We start from the raw sequence: 14,111 nt of genomic DNA on the forward strand, positions 1-14,111 counted from the left end.
GGTGTTAGTGAGGGAGCACTTTGGGGCCAGCGACCATAATTCTATTAGTTTTAAAATAGTGATGGAAAAGGATAGATCAGATCTAAAAGTTGAAGTTCTATATTGGAGGAAGGCCAATTTTGAAGATATTAGGCAAGAATTTTCAAAAGCTGATTGGGCGCAGATGTTCACGGATAGGGATGGCTGGAAAATGGGAAGCCTTCAGAAATGAGATAACAAGAATCCAGAGAAAGTATATTCCTGTTGGGGTGAAAGGAAAGGCTGGTAGGTATAGGGAATGCTGGATGACTAACGAAATTGAGGTATTGGTTAAGAAAACTAAGAAAGCATGTGTCAGAAATAGACAGGATAGATCGAGTGGATCCTTAGAAGTGTATAAAGGCAGTAGGAGGATTCTTAAGAGAGAAATCAAGAGGGCAAAAAGGAGACATGAGATAGCTTTGAAAAATAGGGTTAAGGAGAATCCAAAGGGTTTTTACAAATATATTAAGGACAAAAGAGTAATTAGGGAGAGAATCGGGCCCTCAAAGATCAGCAAGGCAGCCTTTGTGTGGAGCCACGGAAAATTGGGGAGATACTAAATGAGTATTTTGCATCAATATTCACTGTGGAAAAGGATATGGAAGATATAGAATGTAGGGAAATAGATGGTGACATCTTGAAAAATGTCCAGATTACAGAGGAGGACTTGTTGGATCTCTTGAAATGCATAAAAGTGGATAAATCCCCAGGACCTGATCAGGTGTACCCTAGAACTTTGTGGGAAGCTAGGGAAGTGATTGCTGGGCCTCTTACTGAGATATTTGTATCATCGATAGTCTCATAGGTGAGGTGCAGGAAGATTGGAGATTGGCTAATGTAGTGCCATGTTTAAGAAAGGTAGTAAGGACAAGCTAGGGAACTATAGACCAGTGAGCCTGACCTCAGTGGTGGGCAAGTTGTTGGAGGGAATCCTGAGGGACAGGATGTACATGTATTTGGAAAGGCAAGGACTGATTAGGGATAGTCAACATGGCTTTGTGCGTGGGAAATCATTTCTCACAAACTTGATTGAGTTTTTTGAAGAAGTAACAAAGAGGATTGATGAGGACACAACGGTGGACGTGATCTATATGGACTTCAGTAAAGCATTCGACAAGGTTCCCCATGGGAGACTGGTTAGCAAGGTTAGATCTCATGGAATACAGGGGGAACTAGCAATTTGGATACAGAACTGGCTCGAAGGTAGAAGACTGAGAATGGTGGTGGAGGGTTGTTTTTCAGACCGGAGGCCTGTGACCAGTGGAATTCCACAAGGATCGGTGCTGGCTCCACTACTTTTCGTCATTTATATAAATGGTTTGGGTGTAAGCATAAGAGGTATAGTTAGTAATTTGCAGGTGACACTAAAATTAGAGATGTAGTTGACAGCGAAAAAGGTTACCTCAGATTACAATGGGATCTTGACCAGATGGGCCAATGGGCTGAGAAGTGGCAGATGGAGTCTAATTTATATAAATGCGAGATGCTGCATTTTGGGAAAGCAAATCTTAGCAGGACTTATGCACTTAATGGTAAGGTTCGAGGGAGTGTTGCTGAACAAAGAGACCTTGGAGAGCAGGTTCATAGCTCCTTGAAAGTGGAGTTGCAGGTTGATAGGATAGTGAAAAAGGTGTTTGGTATGCTTTCCTTTATTGATCAGAGTATTGAGTACAGGAGGTGGGAGGTCGTGTTGCGGCTGTACAGGACATTGGTTAGGCCACTGTTGGAATATTGTGTGCAATTCTGGTCTCCTTCCTATCGGAAAGATGTTGTGAAACTTGAAAGGGTTCAGAAAAGATTTACAAGGATGTTGCCAGGGTTGGAGGATTGGAGCTGTAGGGAGAGGTTGAATAGGTTAGGACTATTTTCCCTGGTGCATCGGAGGCTGAGGGGTGACCTTATAGAGCTTTACTAAATTATATGGGGCATGAATAGGATAAATAGACAAAGTCTTTTCCCTGGGGTGGGAGAGTCCAGAACTAGAGGGCATAGGTTAGGGTGAGAGGAAAGATATAAAAGAGACCCAAGGGGCAACTTTTTCACGCAGAGGATGGTACTTGTATGGAATGAGGTGCCAGAGGAAGTGGTGGAGGCTGGTACAATTGCAACATTTAAAAGGCATCTGGATGGGTATGTGAATAGGAAGGTTTGGAGGGATAAGGGCCAGGTGCTGGCATGTAGGACGAGATTGGTTTGGCATATCTGGTCGGCATGGACGAGTTGGACCAAAAGTTCTGTTTCTGTGCTGTACTCTATGACTCTAAAAGCCCTTCATCAGGAAATGCCCTTCGTGGTGAAGGGCTTTTGCCAAAACGTTGATTTTCCTGCTCCTCGAGTGCTGCCTGACCTGCTGTGCTTTTCCAGCACCACCTTAATCTTAATTTCACTTTGAAGCAGCCCCCTTTCTATACTCTTCTAGGGAAGTGCTGTTTGGAGCATTTGGTATCTTGTTTTTCTTCCCTTAACCAAACCTGTCCATTCCTTGACATCCACAGTTCTTGGAAACTGCTGATCCTACTGTTCACCTTTATGGGAACAACTTGTCGCTGCATTCCCAGTTTTACCCTTCTGATTATCTCCCAAAGCTCTGATGTGGATTTCCTGCAAGTAGTTGCTCCCAGTCCACTTTGGCCAGATTCTATCTCATCTTACGAAAAATTGGAGTAAAGGAACTGTAGGATTTAGAGCCAAGGACTGTGAAGGCACAATAATATAGTTCCAAGTCAGGATGAAGTGCGGCTTGCAGCAGAACATGCACGTGATGGCATTCCCATGCATCTGCTGCCCTTGCCCTTCGAGATGGCACAGGTCATGAGTTTGTTGAAGGAAGGTTGGTGAGTTGCTGCAGTGTATCTAGTAGATGGTGCACACTGCTGTCAATGTGCTCTGTCAGGTCTATTGGTATATAGCTACAAAAAGTGATTGGACATTCTTCTCTTTCTGCTGAAATTTGTGTTCAATGTGATTGATACACTTGCTCAAGAATGGAATACTCTGTTACTTTGGGCACCTAATGTCAGCAAAAAGCATTCCTAAGTCTGGAACAGAGCATTTTGAAGTAGAGTAAAGCTTCCTCAACTTTGTCTTAACAGTCTATCTTTTTCTGAAGCTCAAAGGAACACCTGATTTCTATTTTCCATGAAAGCCTTTCTTGTGACCTCTTCTCTCAAATTTGCCACTCTTGTGGTAAACTAAGGGCTCACAAGCATTAGAAATTTGGTTCAGACAGCTCATATAGGATGCTTGCAGTCAGAGACAAAATCTTTTGCATCTTTTAAGAATTCAAACCCATGTCTAAGAAGTGAAAGGACAGAGGGGTAACTAATGCATTTTTCAGTTTCCAACATCTGAACAGGACTCTGAAAAAAAGGAAGAGATTTCGAATTTCTAGCATCCACAGTATTTTGCTTAGCTCTGAACGGGACTCTGATTAGTGAACTCAGTCTAAGGAACAGTTGATTGCATATTAATATCAAATATATAACCACTGTTTATAAGCAATAATGCAAGTGAGTGATTAGATCATTTGCCCAGTGAATGAAGTATTTCACTTACATATTGTATCGTATGTGTACCTGCAGAAACAAAATGTCACAGAAAACTATTGTGATTTCAGAAGAATTGTAACTGGAATATTTTCATAATAGACAGTTTAGGTTTCATTTATGCGATGCCTTCAATCATGGTCTAAATTTGTAAATTATTACATGTTTTGATTGAAATATAATCCTGTAATAATCCACCTTACCAAAAACCTCTGGATTTTTTTCCACTTCTTTAACATCCTGCACGTTCTTCCCAGGCTTACTGTGGTCATCACTATTTGTAGGCACAGAAGACTTGCTTGGTTGTGCTGCAGGCACCAATTTCATCGGTTCCTTTGGTTTCACAGGTAAACAATCTTTTTCATTCACAGCCTTTGTGCCACTGCTAGTATGAGAGTTTGCAAATTTCCCAAGAACTTGCTGCTGTGTCTTAACTTGCTTGTGTTTTATTTTCTCAACTGAGATTATTCCACTCGATGCCCGGTTTCCTTGGCTGTGACCTTGATCGCGTATATTTCGTGCTCCTGAATTCCTTGAGATAGCTATACAGTTTAACATGTCTTGTTTGCTATTCCTGCCCAATTTCACATCTGCAGTTTTTTCACTGTTCTTTCTTTCTATTAGTTCTTCATTCCATTTTGATTTTTTGTTGTTCCAGTTTGAAACAGTTTTGCTACTGTCTCGAGAGGTTCCCTCAATTAGACTTTTCGAAGCTTTTTGTTCAATGTCATTCTGTACAGTAACTTTCAAGTCCTTACCTTCTCCACAGACAAGGCGAGGTGTTTTCCCAGGTTTATGCACTTCATCTTTAATGTTTTTAGCTTCTTCCATTGTTCTAGTATTCTTTCTTTGTCAACAGCCAACCTGCTCTCCTCTTTCTTAAAATCAAAATCTTTTCATCAGTCACTTAATTACTTATTAATGCAGTTCAATAACACAGGGGAACAAACAGCTTTTGTTGAATTCCTGTTAAAAATGTAAGCAATACTGATTAAGGATTATTGTAATTACAGATGCTTGCATAGATGCACTCTTATCCTAATCAATCCAGTCAGAAAATAATGAATTACACTGGCAATAAGGATTGATCAATTGTATTTAAATAGAATAGTATAAATTGTGGCATTTTGTTTGCAGTTGAAATAGCTATTGGCAATAGATCAGTTATTTCAAAGTCACAAAAAGGTCAAAAAGATCTTTTTTCAAAAATTGTGACTAGTGCACTTAACAGAGGGGGTGACTGAAAATCATCAAAATGGCAATGTTGAAGAGCATCATTAAACCAAAATTAAAATGAAGATGTTCAGAAACAAATTTTAAATTCTTATCAAAAACTTAATTCTGATTATTTTCAAAGAATATCCCATAATAAGATCTCAATGTCAGGCTTTCACCTGAAATCAGAACCTTGTTAATTAGGGTGTTGTAAGGAGTACAAATAAACTCTCCATTTTTGTTGCATTTGTTCTCGATTAGCAGCTACTGTCATGAAGCAATAACTTCAATTACTCCAAGATTACTGAAAGTAAAGCATAAAAGCCTTCTTCTTAAAGCCACTGCAGCAAACATAAGATTGCTGTGCAATATTACTGCTAGGTTATTACAATGTATTTGAGGAAATAAAGATACAATATTCAAGCATCAACATGTGCAGCACTGTGGAGAGATAGCATATCTATTTGTTCTAATAATTACTAATTCGTTCGCTTTTATAGCTAAAGGAATAGAATATAAAGGTCAGGAAGTATTTGCATTTATATAAGGCATTGGTGAGACTGCACCTGGAGTATTGTGGACAGTTTTGATCCCCTTATTTGAGGAAAGATGTAGTGGCATTGGAGACAGTTCAGAGGAGATTCAATAGATTGATCCCAGAGATGACGAGTGATCAAACTGAGGTCTTCAAAATGACAGAAGGTGTGGACAAAATACACATGGAGCGGATACTTCCTCTTTGTGGGGCATTCTAGGACGAAAGGTCATAGTCTTAGGGTAAGGCGTATCAAATTTAAAACAGAATTGAGGAGAAACTACTTCTCCCAAAAGGTTGTGAATCTGTGGAATTTGCTACCCCAAAATGTGGTGGATGTTGGGACAGTGAGTAAATTTAAGGAGCAGTTAGAAGATTTTTAATTGGTAATGGGTTGAAGGGATATGGAGAGAAGGAAGAAGAACGGGGGTAAGGAGCATATCAACCCTGATCGAATGGCAGAGCAGACTCAATGGGCCAAATGGCCTAATTCTACTCCTATATCTTATGAACTAACAAATATCCTCAGAAGGAGGATTTGAAAAAAATCAAAACATTTATTTCTGTTATTATGCATCAGCCAGCAGTCAATTCATTGTAGTTTCAGCAAAAGCTAGGGAAAAGGTCACTTTTAAACATACTCTGCAAAGTGAAGTGGGAAGGGGAGGCACTCAAACACAACCAGGAATTAGAACCTATTAATTAGTAAACTAGATTACTTAATTTACAGTGAGTGAACTTGTATCTTGTCAATCTCATCAAATTTATCCAAAATGATATAATATTGAAGTTGCTGAACGATAATTGACATCAATAATTTTATTTTGCAGCTCATCTAGTTCATTCAACACCAGACTTGAGTAACAGTAGCATAACCTGATATTCTGTTATCAAATTGTTAAAACAGTAACAATTAAACTAAAATGAGAATTTACTAATACGGTGACAACCAAGCATGTGGGAGTCAGAATATAGTGTTTAATATTATGAAATGAAAAACAATTATCAATATTTGCTACTGCATCTGAAACAGACAGATTAACAAAAAGTAGAACTTAGAAACTGGCTAAATTTTTACTGTGCAACAATACTTACCAGTCTATACTAAACTTGACTCCAATGCATTTGAAGCAGCCAATCTATTGTACCGTAGCTCCTCCCAGCAACTTTTCTGGGCTCAAGGTCAATATAATAATAATTCATTGTGATTATAGAGCCACAGAGCCAGACAGACTTCGAAATGCCACCACTAGAACAAAATGGAGAGAAATGCTAAAGTATCTGTGGACATTAATGATTGAGCAAGTTTCATATTTGAAGGTTAGCAATACTTTTAACATATGATTAATGTTAAATTATTCTTCATTAAGACAGTTTAAATTCAGTTCTGATCCAACCAGTCCAACTTACTGCCACAGTTTCTTCAATCACAGATTTAGGAAATTCTAAACTGAAATTTCAATTTCTGGCACTGAATCCTTTTTATTCCTAAATATTTCCTCATGCCTGATTTCTACAAGATCCTACAGCAATCTCATCTCGAAGTAAACGAGTTGCAGGTATTGGTAGCATTTGTCACTGTAAAAACAAAACACAGACCAGTAAATAGGGTCAGACTATAATCATTTGTAATGCAAAGCTCCCTGCCCAAATACAAAATTATGACACAGGCTGACTATTCCTTACAGCATACTTGAGATTTGGAGATTACCCTTTAACCATAAGACTCCAGCTTCCACTCCATTATGGGCTAGAATGGTAGTGCAATGAACCTTTTACTTAAGTTATTAAAAATTAAATTGCAAACAAATTCCTCGCTCAAGGTCATGGTTAACTCTGTCTTCAGGAATTGCTGCATAGCTCAAACTCAGTTCAACTTCTCCACAGAACAAAAATTAATCTTTTGTGACATTAATGAATTAAGTCAAATGGATTGAAGGACACTTGTCACATTTCAACAGAAAACAAATGGAATACTTTTAAAAGAATTACTGGCATGTAAGACATATATACCCAAGATAAACAACCTCATACTATAAAAGGGCAGTCAGAAGAGTCAAAATACATCTAGCAAAAAGCACATCTGTTGGGGCAAAATATAAAAGGATGAAATACTTTTAACAGTAGAAGATCAAGACAATATCAGAAATGAGGTAAATGCCTTAAAAGTGACAATATGCACGAAACAGTAAATATCCTTAGAGAATTCACAAGGAAATAGAAAAACGACATGTGCTCCCTCAAAATTCAGGATCACTATCAATGAAGGTGAATTCTAACACAAGCAGAGATGTTCTTTAAATAAATTCTACTGGCGCAAAGGTATTTATCGCTCAGTGCTAGCAGAGGTGTTGATAACCATCATGGAACAGTCAATGGACTGGGCACATCCCACTGAATTGAAAACTTTCAGACATGATACCCACACTCAACATTGTTGACAAACAGACAAAAACAATTAAAATAGTTTTGTTGTTGATGTAGGTGTCACTAGCAAGGCAGGCATTTTTGCCCACCCTAGTTGATTATCAGCAGTAAATCTAAAAATTATCAAGTTTTTGGATCTATAAATAACGATGTATATGGCTTAAGTTAAGAAGATCCTAAATGACAAATTGCCTCAATGTTTTTGAAGAAGTGACAATATGACAATTCATTCCTAAAACATGCAAAGTTCCATCCTAAAGAATACCAATCAACTACAAAGTGCGGGGATTGAGTAAGAAATAACTGGTTAAACAATATAATTAAATATTCCAAAGAGCCTGGATATGAAATAATATATGCAAAATGCTTTTTTTTTAAAGAGGCATCCAAGACTGGTTCCTGGGCCAGTGTGCTTTAAGTTCAACAAATGTGAAGGGCTTGGATGGACAGATATTTGTTAAATGCATACAATAAAATTTTTTGTTTGAGTATGTGGATGTACCTACTAAAGAAGGTGCAAAACTTGACCTATCCTTGGGAAATAAGGCAGAGCAGGTGACTAAAGTGTTAGTGGGGGAGTACTTTGGCACCAATGACCATAATTCTACTAGTTTTAAAATAGCGATGGTAAAGGATAGACTGGATCTAAAAGTTAAAGTTCTACATTGAAGGAAGGCAATTTTGACAGTATTATGCAAAAGCTTTCAACAGTTGATTTGGGGCAGATATTCGCAGGTAAAGGGATAGCTAGAAAATGGGAAGCATTCAACAATGAGATAACGAGAATCCAGAGACAGTATGTTCTTGTTAGGGTGAAGGGCAAGGCTGCTGGTGTAGGGTATGCTGGACAACTGGAGGAACTGAAGTTTTGGTCAAGAAAAGAAGGAAGCATATGTCAGGTATGGACAGCAGGAATCAAGTGAACCCATTGAAGAGTATAAAGCCAGTCGGGGTATTGTTAAGAGGAAAGTTAGGAGGGCAAAAAGGGGATATGAGATTGCTTTGACAAGTAACGTTAAGGAGAAAACAAAGGGATTCTACAAATACATCAAGGACAAAAGAGTAACTAGGGTGAGAATAGGGCCCCTTAAGGATCCACAAAGCTGCCAATGTGTGGAACTGCAGGAGATATGGGACATACTGAACGAGTATTTTGCATCAGTGTTAACTGTGGAGCAGGATATGGAAGATAGAGAACATGAGGAAATAAATGGCAACATCTTGAAAAATGTCCATAATAGAGAGGAGGTGGTGCAGGATGTCTTAAAATGCATAAAGGTGGATAAATCCCCGGGACCTGGTCAGGAGTACCCTAGAACTGTGTGGAAAGTGAGAGAAGAGATTGCTGAGCCCCTTGCTGAGATATTTGTATCATCAATAGCCAGAGGAAAACTGGAGGTTGGCTAATGAGGTGCCACTATTTAAAAAAAGGTGGTTTAAAAAAAAGCCAGGGAACTACAGACCGGTGAACCTGACATTGGTGGTGGACAAATTGTCGGAGGGAATCCTGAGGTACAGGATTTACATATATTTGGAAAGGCAAGGACTGATTAGGGATAGTCAGTATGATTTTGTTCATGGGAAATCATGTCTCACTAACTTGATTGAGTTTCTGAAGAAGTAACAAAGAGGTTCTGGATGTAGGTTTGCTCGCTGAGTGGGAAGGTTTGTTTTCAGACGTTTTGTGACCATACTAGGTAACATCTTCAGTGAGCCTACGAATAAAGCACTGGTTATGTAGCTCACTTTCTATTTATATGTTTAGGTTTCTTGGGTTTGTGATGTCATTTCCTGCAGCGACATCATTTCGTATGGTGACGTCATTTCCGGTTCTTTTTCTCAGTGGGTGGTAAATGGGATCCGAGTCAATGTGTTTGTTGATAAAGTTCTGGTTGGAATGCCATGCTTCTAGGAACTCTCATGCGTGTCTCTGTTTGGTTTGTCTTAGGATGCGAGGTCCTAGGTTAAGCCAAACAGAGACACACACACAAGAATTCCTAGAAGCATGGCATTCCAACTGGAATTCTACCAACAAACACGTTGACTCGGATTCCATTTACCACCCACTGAGAAAAGAACTGGAAATGACGTCACCATACGAAATGATGTAATCACAGGAAATGACATATAACCCAAGGAAACCCAAACATATAAATAGAAAGTGGGCTACACTATCAGTGCTTCATTCGGAGGCTCACTGAAGATGTTACCTAGTAGGATGACAAAATGTCTGAAAACAAACCTTCCCACTCAGTGAGCAAACCTACATCCAGAACCTCTTTGTTACTTCTTCAGAAAACTCAATCAAGTTAGTGAGACATGATTTCCCATGAACAAAATCATATTGACTATTAAGCGGAACAAGAAATTTTTCGGTCAGATTAACCAGGAAAAAGCAATAACATCATAGTTGGGTTCAATCCAACATCAGAAAAGAATAATATTGAATCAAAGATGAGGGTGATGGACTGGAAGGTAGCAAAATTGAACAGGGCGGATTCTGCCAGCATTAATTGGGTGCAAAATGAGCGCATGGCAGATTAGCAACAGGAACTTTTCAAACATAAGAATCAATATTCGTATAGGAACAGGTTGAAAATTTTGTGCATTTCTGTAAAGCATATAAAGTGTATATACATTTAGACTGCAGTCCTATCTTTCACTGCCTGGCTTTCTAAGTCATAACAGTAGAGAGGTAGAAAATGAGATTATAAGGGCTTTGTTAAAGGCAAACTATATTTAACAAACAAGCAATTTCTTTTAAAGCACTGACTGAAATAACAGCAAAAAGCAATACAAAAGATTTACTTTATCTAGATTTTTTGAGTTAAACAACTGTGGGTTCAACCCACATTTTCCAACTTTGTGACATAATTTAGATGGACAACTTAATTGCAGTACTGAGGGAAATCTGAAGTGCCAGAGAATTTTTATCACATTTATTGCTCGAGTATTACTCATATAGAATGAATGTCTTGGAGTCAGTAAGTTCAGTTCACTACTTAACAGCGCTCTGAAAGCTAGTGCTTCCAAATAAACCTGTTGGACTATTAACTTGGTGTTGTGTGATTCTTAATTTTGTACACCCCAACCCAACACCAGCACCTCCAAATTATCCCTTGCCTAAGGTGTGGTGACCCTCAAGTTAAACCACGAGTCATCACTCTTTAATGAGAGAGCAATCTTCTGGCCCTATGGGAATATGGTGACTTTATAAGTCGTTCTTCAGTAATGATCAAACGCTAAAGTACAATTCAGAAAGTAGGGTTCAAGATTAGCAAAGATTATCTTGAATTGTTGAACTAACTCAATGGGACTTAGGCCTACTCCTCCTATTTCACTGTCCTTCTATTGCAAAAGTAATTGAGAAGCAACCAAGCATGAGGCATCCAGCCATTCAGCCTCCACCTCCGATGCATAGCAGCAACAGAATGCACTGTAGAAATTTACCAAGTTCTTTAGATAGAATTCTCCAAATCCATAACCACTACTATCTTCGAGGAATGGGCAGTAAATACACCCTAAGTTCTCTTCCAAACCACTCTGCATACTAACTTGGATCCATATCATCATTCCCTAATTGAAGCTGAGACAAAATCCTAGAACTTCTTCCTTAACAGAACTGCAGGTGCATCACCCCCAAGGACTGCAATGGTTCAAGAAGACAACTCACTATCACCTTCTCAAGGGCATCTAGGAATGTTCAATAAATGCTGACTCAGCCGGCAAAGCACATATCCTATGAATAAACAAAACCTAGTTGATGGTCTATTTGATCAGAGAAGATAGTGGTAACTATGCAAAGCTATCCCTCACTCTTTATTCTGGCAGTGAAAGAAAAATGTTTAAAAATTAGGAATGGTTGACCTACTGGTATCTCAAAAAGCCAAGCTGTTAGTGATCAAACAAATAAGAATAAATGGTGCTTGGTGTGTGATGCAGTGATACCAAAGTGCGGGTTCAATTCCCGTACTGGTTAAGGCTACAAAGGAGGGCCTTCCTTCTCAACACCTCCCTTACTTAAGGTGTGGTGATCCTCAAGTTAAACCACTACTCATCACTCCCCAACGCAAGAGCAACACCAAGAGCCCTCTGGTAACTTGATAAGTCACTCCATAGCAACAGTCAAATACTAGAGTACAAATCAGAAAGTGGGGTGGCACAATGATTAATACTGCTGCCGCACAGCACCAGGGGCCTGTGTTCGATTCCACCCTTGAACAACAACGTGTGTGGAATTTGCAAATTCTTGCCATGTTTGCATGGGTTTCTTCTGGATGCTCCGGTTTCTCCCAGAGTCCAAATATAGACAGGTTAGGACATGCTAAATTGCTCATGGTGTTCAGGGAGGTGCAGGCTAGGTGGATTAGTCATGGAAAATGCAGGGTTATAGGGTAGGAGGGTAAGATGCCTTTCAGAAGGTTGGAGTGAACTTGATAGATCAAATAGCCTGCCTCCATATTGTAGTGATTCTATGATTAATTCTGCATGATTTAGTCACAAAATCTATTCACCAATTTTCATCTGCTTCCTAATGGTGTGGAGGATCTTTATTTTAGAAGATTGGTAACCATAGGAATGGAGTATGCATGCAATGTCACTGATGTAATATGCATAGTAGCATATAGTTAAGATTCATCAGATTAGTATCCAGTGATATCATGTATGACATTAACAACTTGCAACTAAAAACTGAGAAAACAGCCTTTGTAGTATTTGAGTATGTCATTTCATTTACCATATGCATGATTTCCATCTGATGCTAAGCTGTCAAGGGAAGACCTGCCTTTGATCCTTGTATGTGAATGACAAAACAAATTTAAAAAATTGCAGCGATAAGGCAACATTGGAAATTAGAGGCGCTAATGACTTAGGCGTTCACTTTAGATTGCTCAACAAGTACAGTTCAGTCAGTTCAATGCTTTTTCTTTTGTACATTCATTTCAACTAAATGTCATGGTTGCGATATATTCATCTAATTGTTATAAATTACATAATGATTAAAATTCCACAAGGCCATCTTCTCTCTTCCTGACACACCAAAGGTGATTTTAAAAAATGTACAGTTAAAGTCTTCCCTTTACAGCATCAACTTTCCAGCACATAAGTAACTATGCTTTTCATTTTTGACTGATATTCATTTTAAAAGGAGCAGAATGCAATAATACATATAAACAAACCATGATTACAGAACTGATTTTTGCAGAGGAAAGTTAGGTGTTCTAACCAATGATGCCAGAAATAAAGCGGTGTTCCTCTGCCAATGGAAGAAGAAAGTGAGCGAGATAACAACTTTCTAAAATAAAACTCTAAACAAGTATCTAGCTGAAGTACAATTTTCATTGTTGATGTCGAGGCAGCAAATACAATATTGCAAATTTTATTAAACGCACAACATATTGATGCACATCATTTACAACTTATTCCAGTGAATTTGGGAGGAGACTTCAGCATCATCTGTTTTCAATCCAGGATAAATATGATATACAAGTGATCTCCAGAGTTACTTATGAAAACTCATCTCCAATTTTGCTTGTTTCCAACACGTTCACTTTGGCTTTTCTGGTTTAAATGGTTTTCAATTTTGGCCAGATGTGTGCATAAAACAAAAACCAATGGGAATTTAAGGAGGAAATAAACTGTGCATAAAATTAAATATTTATTTTCTCCATGTAAACAGTCACACACCTACACACAGCAGCCGGATTAATGATATCATACGGGTAGGACAGATCAGAACAACTGGCCAAAGTGCAACCTCTAGCCCGATAACACTTGTGGCTCTCTGAGGAGGTTAAGACACTCTTGAATCTTTGAGACAAGCGATTGGGTTAAATGTATAGGTTTTCCCCAGATGCGTTTTTAGTAAATAACCTGTGCCCCTTCCCTCCCCCCGGCGCTTTAAACCTGTCACTGGCCTAAAAGACAAGAGCAATCCGAAAGCGCCGAGATTCCTGCCCACAAGCGCAAACCGGATTTACTTGGTGACTTTCTATATCTATATTTCACAATAATTTATGATCACTTCCCACGCTTAAGTCTTATACCCTTACCGGTAGGGTCGACCAGCGCTCCCCAACGCGTCCCACCATTTATTTATTCGGCTAAATCGTCCCGATCTTCAGCAGGCCATCCACAAAACAAAACTAACAGTACGCAGGCGCGACGACGCCTTCCTGTGGCGTCACAGATAGAAACCCTAACTTCCGCCCGTAGAAAACTACAAGTCCCGGGAGGCTTCGCGGCGTACAGGCCGAAGGCGGTGGTGCTGCGTCGTAGGGTCAATGACGCCAATCCCAAACGGCGGTGTTACGGCATTTTAGATGTCCGGGAGGGAGTTAATACGAGTTCAGGCTTTCGGTATCCTC

General features: G+C 39.1%; 1 protein-coding gene across 2 annotated transcripts; it reads right to left on the reverse strand.

The window, feature by feature from the left end:
• Positions 1-2,382: 2,382 nt before the first annotated feature.
• LOC122548061 lies at positions 2,383-13,885 on the reverse strand. Of its 2 annotated transcripts, XM_043686627.1 has the most exons (5): positions 13,797-13,884; positions 6,727-6,894; positions 6,412-6,565; positions 3,770-4,532; positions 2,384-3,596 (listed from the first exon to the last, which is right to left on the reverse strand). In XM_043686627.1, exons 4-5 carry the CDS (start codon positions 4,395-4,397, stop codon positions 3,544-3,546), a joined length of 681 nt encoding a protein of 226 aa, XP_043542562.1. In that variant the 5' UTR covers positions 4,398-4,532; positions 6,412-6,565; positions 6,727-6,894; positions 13,797-13,884; the 3' UTR covers positions 2,384-3,543. The 2 variants fall into 2 exon arrangements, with proteins under 2 accessions (XP_043542561.1, XP_043542562.1); XM_043686626.1 differs by lacking the exon at positions 6,727-6,894 and having other exon boundaries at positions 2,383-4,532; positions 13,797-13,885.
• Between the last annotated feature and the right edge of the window lie 226 nt (positions 13,886-14,111).

This window comes from Chiloscyllium plagiosum, unplaced genomic scaffold (genome assembly GCF_004010195.1).
Source record: "Chiloscyllium plagiosum isolate BGI_BamShark_2017 unplaced genomic scaffold, ASM401019v2 scaf_13999, whole genome shotgun sequence".
Classification (NCBI taxonomy): domain Eukaryota; kingdom Metazoa; phylum Chordata; class Chondrichthyes; order Orectolobiformes; family Hemiscylliidae; genus Chiloscyllium; species Chiloscyllium plagiosum.